The sequence below is a fragment of the Camelus bactrianus genome, chromosome 27, assembly GCF_048773025.1.
Source record: "Camelus bactrianus isolate YW-2024 breed Bactrian camel chromosome 27, ASM4877302v1, whole genome shotgun sequence".
Taxonomy (NCBI): Eukaryota; Metazoa; Chordata; class Mammalia; order Artiodactyla; family Camelidae; genus Camelus; species Camelus bactrianus.
Genome location: NC_133565.1, coordinates 13,544,678 through 13,565,447, shown reverse-complemented (window position 1 = coordinate 13,565,447; position 20,770 = coordinate 13,544,678). Strand labels below are relative to the sequence as shown.

Below are 20,770 nucleotides of genomic sequence, written 5' to 3'. Positions count from 1 at the left end.
TAAATTAATTAAACATACAGACACAGCTTAAAAAATACTATGGGCAAGGCTGTATACCTTTCACCTGGGTTCTGAGGGAGGCAGGGAGCAGGGAGCCGATCCATTAAACTAGAAACGTCTTTCAAAGTTTAAAATTGACTGACTTGGGAGGATGCTTGAGTAATGGGAAAAGCCACCCTGAAGGAACAGGAAGCCCTGACTGGATCTAATCTACAGGACCACATTGTTTAAGGGTCCCGATAGTCTGACCACACTGTCTGAGGATCTCTAGGCACCTGATCTTGTTTTTCCAGAGTGTCCATTCCACAGAGCAGAATGAACTGGAAAGCCAGCAGGGAAAGAGCAGCCAGTGGAAAGAGAACAAGGAGCCCCAAAGAAGACGGGTAAAGGGACCCAGCTGAGACCCCAAAAGTGGGAGTTCTCACATCAGGCCACCTGGGCTTACGGCTTCCCCTGCTCAAGTGCCTTTTCCTCTTTTGAGCAAAGAAGCAGACTTGCACTTTGTCCCTTTGTATCTGCTGGTAATTCTTTCTCAACTGGCAGGCAAGAACCTACACTTTTTTGGGCCTTCCAGTTTGGGGGGGAGGGTCTCTCTACCCGCTAACGCTTCTGCCACAATTGCAATTTTTTTTTTAACCCAGGAACCATTGCAAAAATCTGAGACCTCACAATGAAAAGAGTTTATTCTCTGAAACACTGGCTTTTAGAAAAATCTTGACCCAAATAACTTGGACAACTTAAAGAACCCACCATATGTAGGTAACCATGGCTGTCCCGCCTATAAAAACAGAGGTCCAGATGGAGAGAGGACACGCCACGGCATCTCTCCCACTGAAAGCAGCAACACACCTGAACAGTACGCGTGGGTCAGCAAGTGAGAATTCAGAGAAGCAAGTGAGAGCAGGCAGACCGAGGGAGAAGACCACGATTCAGAGCATCACAGAACTGCGGGTGAGTTTATCACTTTCTAAGTCCAGTCTCCCCGATGTGAACTCACTGCATCCCCAAACCCAGAAGTGCGCACTGGCTCCAAGAGAAGTCTTCAAGTTCTGGCTCAAGAAGAAAGAAGGAGGTCTCCAATGTTCCAAAAGCATGTAGAAACCCTTTATTTATCTTTTTTTTCCCTTAAATTTTTTTTCTCAGTCTGTTTCTGTTTTGTAAATAAGTTCACTGTAAACTGACTATACTTCAATAAAAGTAAATAAATAAATAGATGAATAAATAATTAAGGTAGACATATTACTGATCCTTCCAGGTTTAAAAAATAATAATAAAATAAATTTCTTAGTGTGTGAGTCTGTTTCTATTTTGTGAATAAGTTTATTGTAAACTGACCATACATAAATAAAATAATTAATTAATTTAAAATTAAAGTATATTGCTGACCCTTCCAGATTTAAAAAATAATAATAAAAAATGAAATAAATTGAAAAAAAATTTCAGTCTGTAAGTCTGTTTCTGTTTTGTAAATAAATTCATTGTAAGCTGACTATACTTCAATAAAATAAATAAATTAGTTAATTAATTAAAAATTTAAAAAAACAGTATATTCCTGACCCTTCCAGGTTTAAAAAATAATAACAAAAAGAAAAAGAAAAAAATTTTTTCTCAGTTCTCTCGGACCCCAGACCAGGCTGCGAGAAATCAGAACTGATGGCGGGGGAACCTTCCCCTCCAATCAGAGGAGCTGCGGGTCCAGTGCGCGGGGTGAACCCCACCGCTGTGGTTCCCTCTCTGGCCTGGGGCTGCTCAGCTCTGAGATGCGCGCAGTCAGACCACGTGCGCAGGAGTGCAGCGCAAACAACGCCCCAGGGTGCCGGCTGGAGGCCTGGAGAGGGGAGCCCCAGAGACTCAGAACTACTGAGACCCCGATAAAGCAGGAGCTTGGGAAAGCTACCCCTTCAAGTTGTTGACCAACTCTTGGGCTTCCCCTGAGCTGCACATGTGTGAATCTGGCCCTAAAGAGCTTGCAGAGACCTGGAGTAGTAAAATACGGGACAGGCTACGGCTAAGCCCCAGACTGGCCACTAGGTGGCCCACACACGAGGCGGATCCAAACCACTTCTCAAAGATGCGACGCTGAAACCGCCATTCACAGAAGTCCTGGGGAGCTTAGAACGTGTGGTCTGAGCCCGACTGGGTTACTTACTTTCTGAAACAAAAATAACAATATTTGCCATAAGATTTAAAAGACAAAGTCTCAAAACATAGTACTCAAAATGTCTAGGATACAATCCAAATTTACTCACCATGCACAAGATGAGGGAAATCTCAACAGTAACACGGGGATGAAGTAGATATTGTAATTATCTGACCAAGACTTTAAAGCAGTTAGTATAAACATTTTCCAACAAGTAAGAGAGAACACTCTTGAAAAATATATAAAGTCTCAGCAAAGAGATGGAAGATACAAAGAAGAATCAAGTGGAAATGTTGGAAGTGAAAAAATTCAACTGGATGGGCTCAGTTACAGACTGCAGATGACAGAGGAGCCAGTAAATTTATAAGTAGTTCAATAGAACTTATCCAATCTGAATAACTGACAGAGAAAAGATTGGAAAAGAAAATGAGTAGGACTGTAGGGACCTGTGGAACAATAACCAAAGGTCTAACCTTACATTCTCCAAGTCCTATTAAAGAGAGGAGAAAAGTACGCAGCAGAAAAATCTTTAAAGAAATAATGGCCAAAAGGCTGGTTTGCTACTAGAAGGCAGTCAATGCAATACATTCTATGAGCAGGTTAAAGTAGAGAAACAATCATATCCATTGAGGTAGAAGATGTATTTGAAAAAAAAAAAACAAAACCTAACAACGATAAAACTCTCAGCAAACTCGGAGTAGAAGGTTCTTTCCCGCACCTGACAAAGAGCATTAGCAAACTCAGTTCCACATCACAGTGAAAGACTGGATGCTTTCCCCCTAAGGGCAAGAACAAGGCAAGGATGCTCCCTTCCCCACTCTTATTCAACCTTTTACAAGAAGTCCTCGTCAGTGCAATAAGTAAGAATAAATGTGGAGTAAGTCAAGAAAAAGAAATAAAAGGCATACACTGGAAGGGAAACAATAGTCTATGCAGAAAATTTCAAGGAACACACACACAGACACACACACGCGTGTACTCAGGTGCACACGTACATTCACACACACACACACACTCTTGAACAAATAATTAAGTTTAGTAAGACTGCAGGATATAAGGACAATGTGCAAAAATCAATTATGTTGTCATATACTAGTAACGGACAATTAGAAACTGAACTTAAAAAATACCATTTACAGCAGTTCAACCCCTCCCCAGATATAAATCTAACAAAATATGTGTAGGATCTGATATGCTACAAACTAGAAAACCTTCATGAAAGAACTCAAAGAAGCTCTAAATAAATGGGAAATATGGCTATACTGACTTCATGGACTGGAAGATATAACAGAGTTAGCACAGAATTACAGATTTAACATAATTCCAATAAAAATTCCAGCAGGAAACTTTAAAGGTACAAGTAAGTCTATCCTCAAGTTTAAATGGAAAAGCAAAAAAAAAAAAAAAAAAAAAAAGATACTTGAAACAATTTTGAGAAAGAAGAATAAAGTTGGAAGCATCCAATGCTGATTTTAAGACTCACTACAAAGCTACAGTAATCAAGACAGTGTAGTATTGGCAAAGGAAGGGACACACTGATCCATGGAACAGAACCAGCATCCATAGTTTCCCACAGATATGCTCAGTCAACTTGGGATGAATTTGCAAAGGCAATTCAATGGGGGAAAGATTATCTCCAAAAATGGTTTGAACAACTGGACATCTATATGCATAAAAATGAACCCTGCCCTGAATCTCACCTATTTTATAAAAATCAACTCAAAAAGAGTCAGTGATCTAAATGAAAACATGAAAGTATAAAACTTTTAAGAGTTTACATAAGAGAAAATCTTCATGACCTGGTTATGCAAAGGTTCTTAGACGTGTCACCGAAAGCATGATCCAGGAAAGAAAAAAAATGACACTGGACTTCATCAAAATTAAAAACTTCTTGGGATTAGCAGATTCAAACTACTATGCACAGGACAGATAAACAACAAGGTCCTACTGTAAAGCACAGGGAACTATATTCAATAGCTTGTAATAACCTATAATGAAAAAGAATATGAAAAAGTATATATACTTATATCTATAACTGAATCACTATGCTGTACATCAGTAACTAACACAACACTGTAAATCAACTATTCTTCAAAATAAAGATAACAAGCAAACAAAAACTTCTGCTCTGCAAAGGGCACTCTTAAGAGCATGAGAAGTCAAGCACAGACTGGAAGAAAATATTTGCAAATCACATATCTGACAAAGGATTTATACTCAGAATATATAATGAACTCTCAAAATTCAGCTATAAAGAACCTCTAGCAACCTAATTTTGCTGATCAGCAAGCAAAAGGCTGGAACAGATATTTCACCAGGGAAAATCTACAGACGGAAAATAATAACGTGAAAAAAAATTCAGTGGCATTGGACATTAGGTAAATGAACACGAAGACGATGAGGCGATACCATTCCAAACCTACTAGAATGGCTAATATTAAAAAGAATAAAATAAAAAAGCCAAGTGTTGGTGAGGATGGGAAACAGCTAGACCCCTCACACATTTCGAGTGGAAATGCAAAATGGTACTGCAGTCCAGAAAACAGAGATAAAGTTCTGATAAAGTTAAACATACACTTACGATATGAACCAGCCATCCCACCCCTGTGTTTACCCTGGAAAAATGAAAGCTGCTATGTTCACAAACACCTGTGTTCTCAAGTGGGTCACAGCTCTAGCTGTAATTGCAAAAACTGGAAACAACAGTGCCCCCTGCAGGTGAATGGCTACACAAGGTGTGGTCCACCCTCACCAGGGGTACCACTCAGCGGTACGAAGGAAGAAACTCTTGACTCAAACACAACAGTTCAGATGAATCTCGAAATGATTATGCCGAGTGAAAAGAAGCCAGTTTAAAAAGATTAGGTTCCATGTGACTCTATGTATATGACATTCTTGAAAGAGACAAAATCAAAGTGATAAAAAACGGAGCAACGGTTGCCAGTGGACAGGGTTGGGGAAGCTGTGGCAGTAAAAGAGACCAGCAGGGAATATGAAAATGAATATGAGTATGTATATGCATGACTGGGACATGATGCTGTACACCAGAAACTGACACATTGTACCTGACAATACTGCAAGTCAAAAAAAAAAAAAAAAAAAAAAAAAAGAGAGAGAGAGAACAGGAGGGAGTACCGGGTTGATGTGACAGTTCTAAGAGGGGCGGTACTCAAACAGATCTACAAGGTGTTCAAATTCTCAGAACTGCCCACAGAAATTTTCTTTAAAAAAAACTATTGATAACTTTTAACTCAACTTTCCCCCCTATTAAAAAATTATTTTAAAATACCAGGTAATTGAGGCAAATTGGTTTTAGTTTCAGTGTATTTAATATACATCTCAATTCCACCCTTTGCTGTAGCTCAGACTGTCTCCCCTAAATGACCATTGCACACACAGGAGAATTGGAAAGCTGTGGGGATGTTCAGAGGAGTCACCCATTGCAGACGGATCAGTGAATAAGGTCATGCAGATGGATAAAGCATTCTGCTAGCTCCTGAACTCTCACTTCTTCACACCGTCAGGGCAAGAGGACGTTAGAGGAAGAAATGTCTAAATTGGTTTAACTCCTCTGGACAGTGTCCTGGAAACGAGAAAGCTGCCCTTCCAAGTTCTGAAAATTCTGTTCTTCGATTGACAAACTAGCCCCACCCCCAATCCTTAATATTGGAAACAGGGCAGGAGGCGGAGCTAAAACTGAGAAAAGGTCTGGGAAGACTGAAGTCCCAAAGAAATGATGTGCAAAGGCATCCCTGTATTTTACCTGCAAAAATAAAATTAAAAAAGAAAAGAGCTGACAACTCTTGTTTCTTATTGAAGGTTAACCAGATAGCAATGGCAAAGTTAGTAACTAGTTGCAAAGAAGGCAACAACTAACAAGATCTTCTCCCACTATTGTTTGAGCATTAGCTATATGCTGGTCACGCCACCCACATCACAACATTTACGTCACAACTTTAATGCCCATCATCACTCTAGAAGGTGGGTTAGGGTCAATGTATAGAAAAAAAAAAAAACTGAGGCTAAGGGAAATAAGATCATTTGCCCTACATCTAATAGGCAGCAAATATTGAGTCTGGACTTGACCCAGCCCTCACTGCCAACCTCATTAATAATCCACTTCCCCACACTACTGCTCACTGAAATTCAGAAAAGCAGTGAAAACTCTCAGGGAGATATTATATAATGTGACTACCAAGAAGTAAGAATCACACTTTAATTCACATACATCACAAACATTCTCTTGGCATAGTTTATTCTAAACCCTGAGTTTGTTAGAAATTCTGGGAGGTTCAGGGAAATTGAAAAACTATGCTATGGTATTGTTGTTTTATCAGAATCGTCTAGCAGGTGGTTCTTAATTTTCAATAGGACTAAGTAGTTACCTCCATTCATACAAATGTACAGTAATTCTTATTTTCCCCCTCAGTGAATTAAGGACTCATTCGGACTTACACTACTGGACTGAGTATTTGCTAATTTCACAAGGAGGAGTTTATACGTTTGAAGCAAAGAGTAATCATTTAAAAATTCTCTCCTTTCACTCACAAGACTGTCCTGAGAAGCTGAAATTGATTCTTCCCACCTCTTCTTTTCACCCCACTATAAAAAAAAAGCAATTTCAAAAGTACACAAAGTAAATCCATTCTAGAGACCAAAATGAAACACTGATTTTATTTCATGATGATGATAGCTGAAGAACTACCTGAAAACGTTCTAACTCTGGACTGTGCACACTGTCACCGAGTGAATGGTATCTACATTAAAGGCTTGAGGGTGAATTGCTTTCTTGCTTGTGAATTATTCTCAACTATTTTATTGGGTATTAGGTGCCTATTTTCTTTTCATCAAAAATGTCGGCCTAAAGTATTTTGTCTCAGCTAAGACAAAGATAAGAAGCTAAGGTCTCCAATAAAAGTGTTTTTCTTGAATGTTCTATAATGTCTGTTTTACTGAATATGTTTTCTTTAAAAAAATAACCAGTGATAGATTTTTGTTATCTTGTTTTAAATTTATTTTATTATCATTTTTTAATGGAAGTACTGGGGATTGAACCTAGGACCCTGTGCATCTAAGCATATGCTCTCCCACTGAGCTATACCCACGACCCCTGGATTTTTGACTCAACATCTATAAGCTTTAATGCAAAGCAAAGCCTAGCTAATACCTTCTGCTCTTTTACTGTAGAGAGTTGTGTGGTCCATTCCATTCCCCAAATAAAATCTAGAGTAACACAAGTGGGAAGTGGGTATAGCTCAGTGGGAGAGCACATGCTTAGCATGCATGAGGTTCTGGGTTCAATCCCCAGTGCCTCCATTTAAAAAAAAAAAAAAGGTCATAATTAGACTGATATAAAAAAAGAGTAACAAATGTCATTTCATCATCAACACCTTCTTTTACTTTTTAAGGAATCCAAGTACCAGGTAACAGAAACCTCTTTTACTTTTTAAGGAATCCAAGCATCAGGTAACAGAAATCTCCAAGACCTCTGGGTTGAAGGGCAGTTATGCCCAAGAGGGTGGTTGGGGGATCCGGGGGAGGCTGACCTACCTTCCAGCAGGTCTCTGGCCAGACCAGGTTCTGCCCCCGTGGACCGAACAAAGTCTGACAGGACCGCGTCCATATCAAGAATCATAGGATCATGTAGAAGGGCCGCCCAGCACTCCGCCGAGGTGGGGTTTGGAAGCAGGCTAGAAACCATCCATCTGCAGGAGAGAACAGAGAGCCGGTGTCCGTGAGGAAGCACGTGGAGCCCCAGTGGAGAGGAGAGACCAGCCCCGCCTGCCGTGACGTATGCTGGAGCCGGTCTGGGATGCTGCCTGATGGCTCAAGTGAGACACCAGGTAATAAAAGTCTGGGGTAGGGAGGGTGTAGCTCAGTGGTAGGGCATGGGCCTCACAAGCACAAGGGCCTGGGTTCAATCCCCAGTACCTCCATTAAAATATAAATAAAACCTAATTTCACCCCCCCCAAAAGAATTATACAGTGCTGCATGTCAGTTACACCTAAATCAACTTGTAAGGAAAAAATACTTTAAAAACAGTAATAAAAGACTGTGATGTCATCCCGCTTTCTGTCAATTCCAGTGGCAACAGATTGAAGAGAAGACAGACTAGGTTGTTAAAAAATCAAATGCCTGATCCTAATTAATCTCAGCGAGGTTAATTTGGAGTTGCAAGATTTTGAATCTTCTTCCAAGTGATACAGACGTGTAACACTCCTACAATGTAACTGTGTTGTTGCCAATCCCACCTATGCCTTTATCAGGGAGGCATATGCCGCCCACCTCAGCCCTCACCGCTCGCTGGGCTCTTCAGAAAGACTCCACATCCATCCAGAGTTGGCTGAGCAACTATACTTGCTGAAGACAATGCCGTCTTTCCCAGAGCTGTCATACTCCCAACAACAGTCCAACAAAATCCATAAAGACTTCTGATTTCCGAGGCAGAATAATCCCAGCTAGAGGGATAAAAGGGCATCTTACAGCCTAAGCACAGGTGGGCCGTGCCAGCCAATTGCTGGGGAGAAGCACCCAGCACGTGGCAAGTGAGGGTGACTCCCACCAGTGAACCAGCGCTGGGCCACTGGTGGTAACCTGGTCATGCCTGATGAAACACAAGTGCATCCTTCTGCCTCCATCATTTGGGGCTCCCAGATGATGGCCCGTGGGCCACGTGTGGGTCCACCACCTGACATCGTGAATGACGCTGTCCTGGAACCCAGCCACATCCATCACGGTTGTCTGGTGGGTGGTCACTTTCCCAAGCAGCTGAGCTGAGCGGTTAAAATGGAGATCATATTTACTGTCTGGACCTTTACAGAAAGTGAGCTAAGTAGAGAATGATGGGAACCTTTATACTAGCATGTGTGGAGTTAATTTTACAGGTGGTGGGGTGAGTTAGAATCCCACGCATGTCTCCCATTCCTTTCTTCAAGACGAGCACTTGGAGGGGCTCCCTCTGCACACAGGGCTGGGTCTGTGCTGACTGCTGCTGCTTCAGAGTCAGAAATCTGGTCTAATCCCAGCCCCAGTGCTGCCACTGTGATGAGCTGTGACATGCTGTGTACCCTCCCCGAGCCCCTATGAGACCTGGGGAGATAAGCTCATCTAAGGTCCAGACCACGAGGATGGAGGAGTGAGGCAGTGAGGTCTGTGAACCTGGAGACATGCATGGATGCAATGCCAGCTTGCACATGGTTCCGACTTGGGTGTAATTTTTTGGTTGGTGAGGCTGGAAAATAAGAAACTTATCTGACCTGATGTATGTGGTACCAATTAGGAGATTTCTGGTTCCTCCTCTCCGTGCACCGGGGCCTCGGCCAGGAGAGCCTCTTCCTAGTCACTGTCACCTGCGGGACAAATCAGAAAGTAAGAGCCTGTTACTCTCCTGATAAACAGAGGCTGGAGGCTTTGCTTCTTGTCACAGGAACCGGCACCTGGGGTTTAGCCAAATGCCCACATCTAGCCTGCTGTCTTCCTTGGAACCTACAGGAACTGCTTACCAGTCGGCCATCAGCATCCACGCCCAGGGAGGTGGGGGGTGTTCTGCAAGGGACATTAGTGGATGCTCTCCATGGGCATTAATGGATAAATTAACAGTCTATTCCTCCTTGGCTTTAAGCCTGATTCTCAGGTACTCTGTTCCCAGGACCACTCCAAGCGCTGTTGCTGGAGATGTTGACTGCACCTGCCCCTCTGGTACGGTCATTAGGGAACCCACGAACATGGGACTTACCTTTTAGACACTGTGATTCTCTGGAGGTGGTGGTAGTCAGGCACCCAGGGCAACACTGCACCGTCCCTGCTGGAAATGGCCCATGGTTGCCCCAGTAGATGGCGTGAGACCACAGCCCCTGAGAACTCTGGAAAACACAAGAATAAGAGAGAATATTCACATTTCACTAAAATTGAGAATTTCAAATTTAAGTTTTAAGATTTATTTTTTGTTTTAAAATGTACACATTTCAAATGTTAAAATGATTTAAATATTTGATATGAACTTGAGACGGTCTTGAGAGTAAATCCCAGGCCCCCAAATCTCCCTGCTTCACACACCATCCCATCCTTTAATTTTTTTTCAGTTTTATTTATTATTGAAGTGTAGTTGATCTACAGTGTTAGTTTCAGGTGTACAGCAAAGTGATTCAGTTATATATATATGTACATATATATTTTCTTTTCAGATTATTTTCCTTTATATGTTATCATAAGGAATTGAATACAGTTCCCTGTGCTACACAGTAGGTCTTTGCTGTTTATCTATTTTATATACAGTAGTGTGTGTCTGTTAATCCTCAATCACTAATTTACCCTTCCCACATTTTCTTCTTTGGTTACCATGGTTTGTTTTCTATGTCCGTGAGTCTGTTTTTGGTTTGTAAATAGAATTTTTTTTTTTAGATTCCACATATAAGTGATATCATATGGCATCTGTCTTTCTCTGTCTGACTTTCTTCACTTAATATGATAATCTCTAGGCCCATCCATGTAGCTGCAAATAGCGTTATTTCATTCTTTTTTATGGCTGAATAGTATTCCATTACACACACACACACACACACACACACACACACACACACACACACCTTCTTTATCCAGTCATCTGTCAATGGCATTTAGGTAGTTTCTGTGTCTTGCTATTGTAAATAGTGCTTCTATGAGCACTGGGGTGCATGTGTCTTTTTAAATTAAAGCTCCTCTGGATATATGCTCAAGAGTGGGATGGCTGGATCATATGGTAAGCCTATGTTTCAGTTTTTAAGGAACCTTCATACTGTCCTCCACAGTGGCTGCACCAATTTACTTTCTCACCAACAGTGTAGGTCACCCTTTCACTTTTAAATAAATGCAGGCATTCAGAGGTAGGTCAGGATAAATGAAAAATTCTCCTTTCTGGGTATGGACTCAGAGAAGTGAGTGTGGGGTCAGAGCCATGAGAAGTTCATGCACTACGCTGATGTCCCAGGAGAGGAGCTCACAAACAGAACTCTGCCTTCTAACATTCCATGAGAATCTCAGGTGGTGCAGCCCACAGGGAATCTCAAAGTTAGGAGGCTGTTCATAATCCTCGCCTGCATCATGATGTGCTCCTCAGGGAATTTGAGAGGTCAGGCTGATAACCACCTTTCCTTCCTGGTGGGGTGTCCCATGCTCCAATGTGGGGTCACAGTGTCACCACTCAGGATGAGAGCATCCTGAGTCTGGAGGGTTCCTGTGGACCAAAACCTAGCCCAGGCGAGTGCACTGTGCTCCACGGTGGGGTGGGGTCAAGTGTTACAAACAGTATCTTGACTCCTGAGATCCACTTGCTTATCTGTAATTCAGGGTTTTCTTGCAGGCATCAGAACCCCAGGAAGCTTGTAAGCTAGGAGGGCCATGACTAGCACAGGGGAGGGGAAGGCTTTGGGTGCACCCTACACAGACTACACCACATCGGGCTACAGGAATTCTGTGTTCCTGCATGTTGACACCTGGCACTGGGTGAAGTCTGAGGATCCGTCCTGCATATATGGAGTGCCCCTGTTGGGTGGTGCGCCCAGAGGCTGGCGATGGCCTGTCCTGTCCCTACAGGTCCTGAACAACCTGGAGCTCCAGACCCTGAGCTGGCTTCTCCTTTGACCTCTCCCACCCACATGGATAAATTAGACATCTTTGTAAGCCTAACTGAATTCTGAAATAGAAATGGGAAGAAACTAAATGCCAAAGAATAAGAATCAGTAGCCAAAACATTCTTGATAAAGAACAAAGTTGGAGGTCTCGCACTTCCTGATTTTGAAACTTACTATAAAGCTACAGTAATCAAAACAGTGTGGTATGGGCATAAGGACAGACGTATAGACAGACCAATGGCATAAAATAGAGAGTCCAGAAGTTAACCCTTGCATATACGGTCCAGTAATTTTGAACAAGGGTGTCAAGACCATTCAGCATGGAAAGGATAGTCTTTTCAACTGGATATTCACACACAAAGAATGAACTTGGGTCCTTACCTTACACCGTATACAAAAATTACCTCAAAGTGGATCAAAGACCTATATGTAAGGGATGAAAGTATAAAACTTAGAAGAAAACATAGAGGAACATTATCGTGATCTTGGATTTGGCAATGGTTTCTTCAGTATGACACCAAAAGCACAGGCAACGACAACAAAAAAACTGGACTTCATCAAAATTAAAACCTTCCGTACATCAAACGACACCATCAACAGAATGAAACGGCACCCTATGGGATGGGATAGAATATTGCAAATCATACATCTGATAAGCAACTAATAGAATATATATAAATAGAATATATAAAGAACTCCTACAACTAAACCGAAAACCCAAGCAACCCAATTCAAAAGTGAGTAAAGGACTTAAATAGCCATTTCTCCAAAGAAGATATACAGATGGCTGATAAACACATGGCAGGATGCTCAACACCAGTAATCACTAGAGAAATGCAAACCAAAGCCACAATGAGATGCTGCTTTGCGGCCATTAGGATGGCTGTCATCAAAAAGCCAGAAAATCTCAAGTGTGGTTAGAATGTAGGGAAATTAGAGCCCTTTTTCATTGCTGCTGGGAATGTAAAATGGTAGAACATCTGTAGAAAACAATACAGTGGTTCCTCAAAAAATTAAACAGAGAATTACTATATGACCCAGCGATTCTACTTCTGGGTATATCTGTTCAAGCAGGCACTTGGACAGATATTTGGACAGCCTTGTGGATAGCAGAATCATTCACAAGAGCCAAAAAGTGGAAGTAACTCAAATGTCCATCAATAAATGAATGGATAAGCAAACTAAGTTGTATCAATACTATGAAATATTATTCAAATAGTCTTAAAAAGGAAGGAAATTCTGACACATTACAAAATGGATAAAACTTAGGACACTATAATGAGTGAAATTAGCTAGTAATAAAAAGACAAATATTATATGATTCCATTTATATGAAGTGTCTAGAATAGTCAAATTCCTAGAGGCAGAAAGGAGAATGGAATTAGGTAGGGAATTGTGAGTTAGTAGTTAATGGATACAGAGTTTTCATTGGAGAAGATAAAAAAGTTCAAGAGAGGAATGGTGGTGATGGTTGCACAACAACGTGTGTGTACGCAATGTGACTGAATGTACACCTAAAAATGGTTAAAATCGTACATTTCATGTTATATACATTTTTCCACAGTAAACTATTTTCAAAAGAAACAAACACAAAAGAATGAAAATCAAATTAAAGATTTTTCCATTGGCCATACAGCATTCAAGGAGAAATATATTTTAAGATGGGGGTAGAGGGGGTAAAACTTGGAACCTGGGACTTCATGGACAGCCAAGTTATCTTTCAAGAAAAAAGGTGATGTATGTTTGAAGACACACACAAGTTAATACAAATTAATTGCAAAATTTATTTGGAAGCACAAAGTCCAATGCACACTGAAGAAAAAGAGCAAAAGTGGAGGACAGGCCCTCCAGAAATAACCAGACTCATCAAACAAGGACAGGATAAGACACTGTGTCTCTGGTACAGGGAAAGACACACAGAGAAGTGGTCCAGAATAGAAAACCTAAAAAAAGGATCACATATATATGGACATTTGATATACGACAGATGATTTTACATATCAGTTGGAAAAGAACAGACTGCACGATACGATGGGAAGACAAGTGCTTATGCAAATCCAAAGAGTGAAATTGGACCCCCACCATGCCAAAAATAACTTCCTAAGTTAAGGCTAAACTATACAAATTCTAGATGAGAATATAGAAAATATTTTATGACTCTGAACTGAGGAAGAATTTCTTAAATCAGAAAAACTATGAGCACCATAAAGGAAGTGATTGATGAACATGACTAAAATGAATTATAAACCGCTTCACGTAAAAAGTATTAAAACTATTAAGAAACTGAGTGGACAGATCACATACTGTGAGGAGCTATTTACCAAACATGTCACTAATTAAGAAATGGTACTCAGATTATTTAAAGCATTCCTAAGATTTAATAAGAAAAGACAAACAATCCTATGGCAAAATGGGTCATTGACATAAGCAGAAATTTTTCAGAAATGGAAGAACAAAAAGTGATAGACATGGAAAAAATTCTCACAATCAAATTTTTATGAAAATAAATGAAAAATAAGACCACAAAGGGATACTATTTTATATCTACCAGGCTGGCAAAAATATTTGAAATGAACAATGCCATACAAGGACAAGACATGGAGAAAATGGAACTTTTTTAAAATTGAAGTATAGTCAGTTACAATGTGTCAATGTCTGGTGTACAGTATAATGTTTCAGTCATACATATATATCTACGTTTTCATAATCTTTTTCATTATAGGTTAGGAACTTTTGTTGCTGGTGAAGGTCAAATGTGGCGCAACTGTTTGGAAAAACCGCATGTCCTGACCCAGTAAAGATGAAATGCACCTGTGTTCCGGTGACCAAACCACTTCCTCTGGTCCTCACACATGTGCACCAGGGAGCAGGCACAAGCCAGCAGCCATACTGGTCCTACTCACACAGAGCCCACGAGACGCCCTTCCACTGCAGAGCGGGCGCATGAGTCAGACCCAGCCACAGAGTGGAATCCAAATTTCAGAGAAAATGAGTGCACAACGGCTCCAGGCATGAACACGGCTGGATATATAAACCACAGGAAGGGAAAGAAGCAAGTCACAGAAGACTACACACAACCCATTTACAGAAAGTGCAAGCAGCAGGCAGATCCAAGAACAATACTGCCTGCCTGGCAATATAGGTGGTCCCAGACTTAACAGTGGTTCCCCTGACACTTTTGTTTGACTTATGATGGTACAAAATTGATATGCATTCAGGAGAAACTGTACCTCAAATTTTGAATTTTGATCTTTCCCCAGGCTAGCGGTAAGTGGTATGATGCGCTCTTGTAATGCCGGGCAGTGGGAGTGACGGAGGCTCCCAGTCAGCCATGTGATCTCCATGGCAAACCACTGATACACTTACAGTCACCCTGTACCCACACATCCATTCTGTTTTTCGCCTTCAGTGTCGTATTCAATAGGTTACATGAGATAGTCAACACTCTATTATAAAATAGCCATTGTGTTAGATGATTTTGCCCAAACTATAGGCTAATATAAGTGTTTTGAGCATTTTTGAGGTCAGCTAGGCTAAACTATGATGTTTGTTAGGTTAAGTATATTAAATGCATTTTTAAAAGATTTTTCAAGAGACTTTTTTTCCTTGTGTATGCTAAGCACATGCTCTACCACTGAGCTATGCACCCCCAACCCCAAAGCATTTTTGACTTAGGATATTTTCACTTGATAATGGATTTATCAGGATGTAACCTCAGCATAAATTGAGGAAGATCTGTATAAATGTAGGTGATTTAGGACAGTGGTGACCTCTGTGGGTGAGGGAGGGGGTACATCAGTAAATTCTGAGGTATGATCATGTCCCTGCCTGTGTGATGGGTACATGGCTGTGTATTTTATTCTTTAGGTCATTCAGAATTTTCAATGCACTTTTTTGTTCATATGGTATAGCTTATAATGAAAAAAGAGAGATAAAGGAATCTCCACCATCTGAATGCAATCTTTGCTCATTACACCCTCATTTCAATAAAATTAGCCTTGCAGATTAGAAGCACCCATCATGTACCGATGCCATGACATTTCTGATCCAGACTGAATAAAGACAAAAATCCCTCCTCCCCTCCGGAAGGTGGAGCTGGGATGGAAGTCAGGGAATACAACTCCAAACCCCTTCTTCCTCAACGAACATTCCGCCCATTCATTTTTACACCCTACGTAACCAGCTTGTCAAAGAAACTCGGTGCAGCTGCTCACCTGACTCTGCTCGCTCTCTCCTTAAGGGTGTACTGTCTATCCCTTAATAAATCCCCACTTTACCTTATCAACCTCCATGTCTCACCTCTGAATTCTTTCTGCAAAGAGACCAGAACCTAACTGCCCACAACATTAGAATGGGCCATATGCTAACATTAACTGGCTGATTCACAAACTAATGAAAGTCTGATGTCCCAAATCAGTAATGGGAAACATTACATCCTAAGAAGGTGCCAGGGATGAAGAAGGTGGATTACCCATCAGGCCCTGGACTAAAAGGGGGTGTGAAGTCGGGGGCAGGCTCTTAGTTACTCCTGCTCCGTGTAGCCCAGGAATGATGTTGCGGGTTTTCTTTCACACTCCCGGCTCACAGGGCGCCAGTGCAGTGCCTCTGGCTACAACATGTTGTGTCCAAATATCTCATTTTCTCCCCTTGCTTTAAACCATATCACCTGGCCCTAAATCCCTGCTCAAAATTGTTTTCCTTTTCTTTCCCCCTCTCTCTTGCCCTACATTCATTCTTATCTCCACTCTTCATAATTCTGCAAACCTCACTTGCTATAATTCACTGTGAAGCCACCTGCCTCTCCAGGGGGAATAAATTCTAAATTGAACGATGATTATCTGTAATACCTACAGTCTTGAAAAAATGGGGGTGGGGTGGGGTGGAAACCACACTCAAGAATGAGAAAGGTTTTACCTCCTTAATGACTCTTAGAGCAAGACACTTTTCTCCCTAGCAAACCTGCAAAATGCCACTGGTTTTAAGCCCGAGAGCTGATGCTGTGGTGTGCACTGAGGTTCAAAGCACATGGGAGGGAACCAGGCGCTTCTGAGAGAGCGGGAAATAAGGGAGAAGTAATGTGTTTTGTTGGTGTCATCTCCGATGGCGGTGCATCACTTGCATCCTTGAAGGCTCTCCCTGTGGGTAAGCGGTGATTGGCTGGGAGGCCGCCTACCAGGACAGTGGCCTGAAAAGGGATTTTTCCTTTCTTCTTCAACAGATGGCTCTGTGGTTCTCTCTCCACTTTGGCAAAGTCTGCTTGAGATCACCTACAAAGGCAAGTAAGCTGTGTGGCAAAGAAGCACGGCTATGCCCCAGGGTACAAGGTGGGGTCCTGCCTTTGAAAGCTCATCCCACCCCGGGTGACAGGCCCTGCAGTCAGGAACCTCCGTCTCAGGCAGTGCTGAGTAGGGAGTTACCTGTCCAGGTAAACACTCCAGGAAACTGATTGAGTGTGACTTGTGGGAATATAATTTTTAAAAAAATCTTTTTTATTGTTATTATTTTACAATTGCCTCTTTTAAAAAATTTATTTATTTATTTATTTATTGAAGTATAGTCGGTTATAATACATTGATTTCTAGTGTACAACATAGTGTTTCATTCATACATGTACATACATATATGCCTTTTCATATTCTTTTTCATTATAGGTTACTACAAGACATTGAATATAGTTCCCTGTGCTGTACAGTAGAAATTTGTTTTTTATTTTATATATAGTAGTTAATATTTGCAAATCTTGAACTCCCAACTTATCCCTTCTCACCCTCTTTCTCCCTGGTAACCATACAATTGTTTACCATGTCTGGGAGTCTATTTCTGTTTTGCAGATAAGTTCATTAGTGTCTTTTCTTTCTTTTTTTTTTTTTTTAGATTTAACATACGAGTGGTATCATATGGTATTTTGCTTTCTTTTTCTGGCTTACTTCACTTAAATTGACAGTCTCCAGGTCCATCCATGTTGCTGCAAATGACATTTTATTCTTTTCTTATGGCTGAGTAATAGTCCATTGTATAAATATACCACAACTTCTTTATCCAGTCATCTGTCGATGGACATTTAGGTTGCTTCCATGTCTTGGCTATTGTAAATAGTGCTGCTATGAACATTGGAGTGCATATACCTTTTCAAATTAGAGTTCCCTTCAGATATATGCCCAGTAGTGGGATTGCTGGATCATATGGTAAGTCTATTTTTAGTTTTTTGAGGAATCTCCATACTGTTTTCCATAATGGTTGCACCAAACTGCATTCCCACCAACAGTGTGGGAGGGCTCCCTTTTCTCCACACTCTCTCCAGCATTTATCGTTCATGGACTTTTGAATGATGGCCATTCTGAGTGGTGTGAGGTGACACCTCATTGTAGTTTTGATTTGCATTTCTCTGATAATTAGTGATATTGAGCATTTTGCCATTTGAATGTCTTCATTGGAGAACTGCTTGTTTAGGTCTTCTGCCCATTTTTGGATTGGGTGGGGTTTTTTTGTTGTTGTTACTGTTTTTAAGTTGTATGAGCTGTTTATATATCCTGTAAATTAAGCCTTTGTCAGTTGCATCATTTGCAAATATTTTATCCCATTCTATAGGTTGTCTTTTTGTTTTACTTACAGTTTCCTTTGCAAAAGCTTATAAATTTCATTAGGTCCCATTTGTTTATTTTCACTTTTATTTCCATTGCCTGGGTAGATTGCCCTAGGAGAATGTTGCTACAATTTATGTCATAGAATATTTTGCCTATGTTTTCTTCTAGGAGGTTTATAGTGTCTTGTCTTATGTTTAAGTCTTTAAGCCATTTTGAGTTTATTTTTGTGTATGGTTGAGGGAGTGTTCCAACTTCACTAATTTACATGTGGCTGTCCAGTTTTCCGAACACCATTTGCTGAAGAGACTGTATTTTCTCCATTGTATATTCTTTAAATATTTGTAAGCAGCTTTTGGCAGGAAGGGGTTCTTTGCAGGAGGCCCCTTTTGTCTTGTCACTAACCTTAAGCTATATTGTCACTAACCTTAAACCAGGTGCCCCCATACCCTACTCATCTCTGGCCCAAATACACCTTTCCAATCTTCTGATCACACAATGCCTTGCCTGACTTGATAGTTCTTTCCTAGATCAAAGAGTAGAAAAGAAGAATAAGTAATTAACAGATGGCCAGATCTCTTCCCGGCTTCTTTCAGTCATCTTGTGAACAAACTCTGAACAACACAGCATCTAAGGAAAGATCACAAGTCAACAAGCCTGCATGCTGTGGGGGGTGGGGTGATGACTCTGACTCCCATTTCAGTGATCACCTGAGATTATGTCTCTTTATTCATTCATTCATTCATTCATTCATTCATTCATTCATTTATTCATTTATATTTATTTATTTATTTATTTATTTATTTATTTATTTATTTATTTATTTATTTATTTATTTATTTATTTATTGGAGGTAACAGAGGTACTGGGGATTAAACCCAGGACCTCATACATGCTAAGCACACACTCTACCACTGAGCCACATCCTCCACCTTCCCTTTTTCCCATTAAAATGTTCACAGCTGAGCAGACTCTTGGGAGTTGGAAGTCAATCAGAGTTCCAGTGTTGTATTTTTGAGAATTAGATGCAATTACTTTGAAGTAGGAAGGAAAGAACTGATAAGAAAGTAGTAACATTAATAAAAATGGTGAACATTTTTATATTTGTAGCTGTAGTGGCAGTGGTTGAGGGTATAAAAATATCAAGTCTGGGGGAGGGTATAGCTCAGTAGTAGAGCACACCTGGTCCTGGGCTCAATCCCCAGTACTTCCATTTGAATGAATGAATGAATCTAATTACCTCTCCCTCCAAAAATTATTTTGAAAAATAAAATGAAATTAAAAGAAAACAAAATCAAGACTGAACACAACTTGATAATTATAGACACTGGGATATGGGTATATGGGAATCTAGGGTACTACTATTCTGTATACATTTATAGACGTCTAATATTTTCCACAGGCAAATGGTGAATTTTTAAGTAAAATAAAGTCCACAGAAAACCAAAAAAGAGGCACTGTCCTAAGCTCTTTTTTTTATTTATACACTTCTAAGAGCAGACAAAGAAAACTGAAGCATAGTATAAGAGCCAGGGAGGGTTTGCTTTTACCATAAATCTGTACTGATCAACGCATGATGAAAACAATGTAGGCCCACATGGACTTCAGTTCCCAGGGAAAACAGTGGTCCATTTAGTAAATGAAGCTGGCAGATAAAAACTTATATCCCATCCCACCCACACACAGAAATAAATTGCAGGTAAATTAAAGACATAAATGTTAAAAAGGTAACTATAAACATACTACAAGAAAATGTATTGGATATTTAATATTTGTACAACTTTGGCAAGAAGAAGACCTTTCACAACACAAAATAGCCAGAAACTATAAAGAAAATAATAAAAATACTTAGCAATATTTTAAAATATGGGAAAAATAAACAACATACAAAGATATCTACAGACAAACGGTGGTAACACATATTTCAGCAAAGTGCTGATACCCCTCTAAACAAACTATCAAGATAAAGATAAACGACCCAACAGAAACTCAGGCAAAAGACACAAACAGGCCATTTACAGAAAAAAAAAAAAAATCCAGAAGGCCAAGAATGCATAAAAATGATGTTCGCTCTAAGTAGTAGTCATGAAAAAACAATGCAAATTGCCAATGTCGTATCATTCTCAGACCGACTGGCAAAGGACCCCATAACCTAGACCACAGGCATTTGCATTTCTGGTGGGAATGTTCAATTTCTAAGCCCCTTTTTGGAAAGTAATCTGAAAACGGCAACTCAAATTCAAAACATAAGCGCTTGTAGATTCAGTGGAGCCAGAAATGCCAAGTAAAAGGAGTATTTCAAGGAGGGGATAATTGGTTACGTGAAAGCCAATAAAAATGGAGCCTCAGGAAAAGGTGGGCAAGACTGGTACCCAGAATAGGCACAGAAGGAGGAGGGGGGCAGGGCTTGCGGCAAATAATGAGGATTTCGTAGTGTCAG

At 40.5% G+C, this 20,770-nt stretch overlaps 1 protein-coding gene and 1 non-coding gene across 3 annotated transcripts in view; one reads left to right on the top strand and one right to left on the bottom strand.

The window, feature by feature from the left end:
* The window catches only part of OTUD7A (OTU deubiquitinase 7A), a 210,682-nt gene that overhangs the window by 86,959 nt on the left and 102,953 nt on the right, over positions 1-20,770 (bottom strand). For both annotated transcript variants that reach the window (XR_012502680.1, XM_074354067.1), the window contains exons 2-4: positions 9,877-10,003; positions 9,398-9,490; positions 7,691-7,845 (exon numbers count right to left, since the gene is read on the bottom strand). Coding sequence is in view for 1 of the 2 variants with exons in the window: in XM_074354067.1 (XP_074210168.1) it covers positions 7,691-7,841 (151 nt within the window). In the remaining variant the exon portion in view is untranslated. The remainder of the gene's footprint in view (positions 1-7,690; positions 7,846-9,397; positions 9,491-9,876; positions 10,004-20,770) is intronic.
* TRNAV-CAC (transfer RNA valine (anticodon CAC)) lies at positions 8,004-8,076 on the top strand. The gene has a single exon. It is a non-coding gene; the product is annotated as a tRNA-Val (tRNA).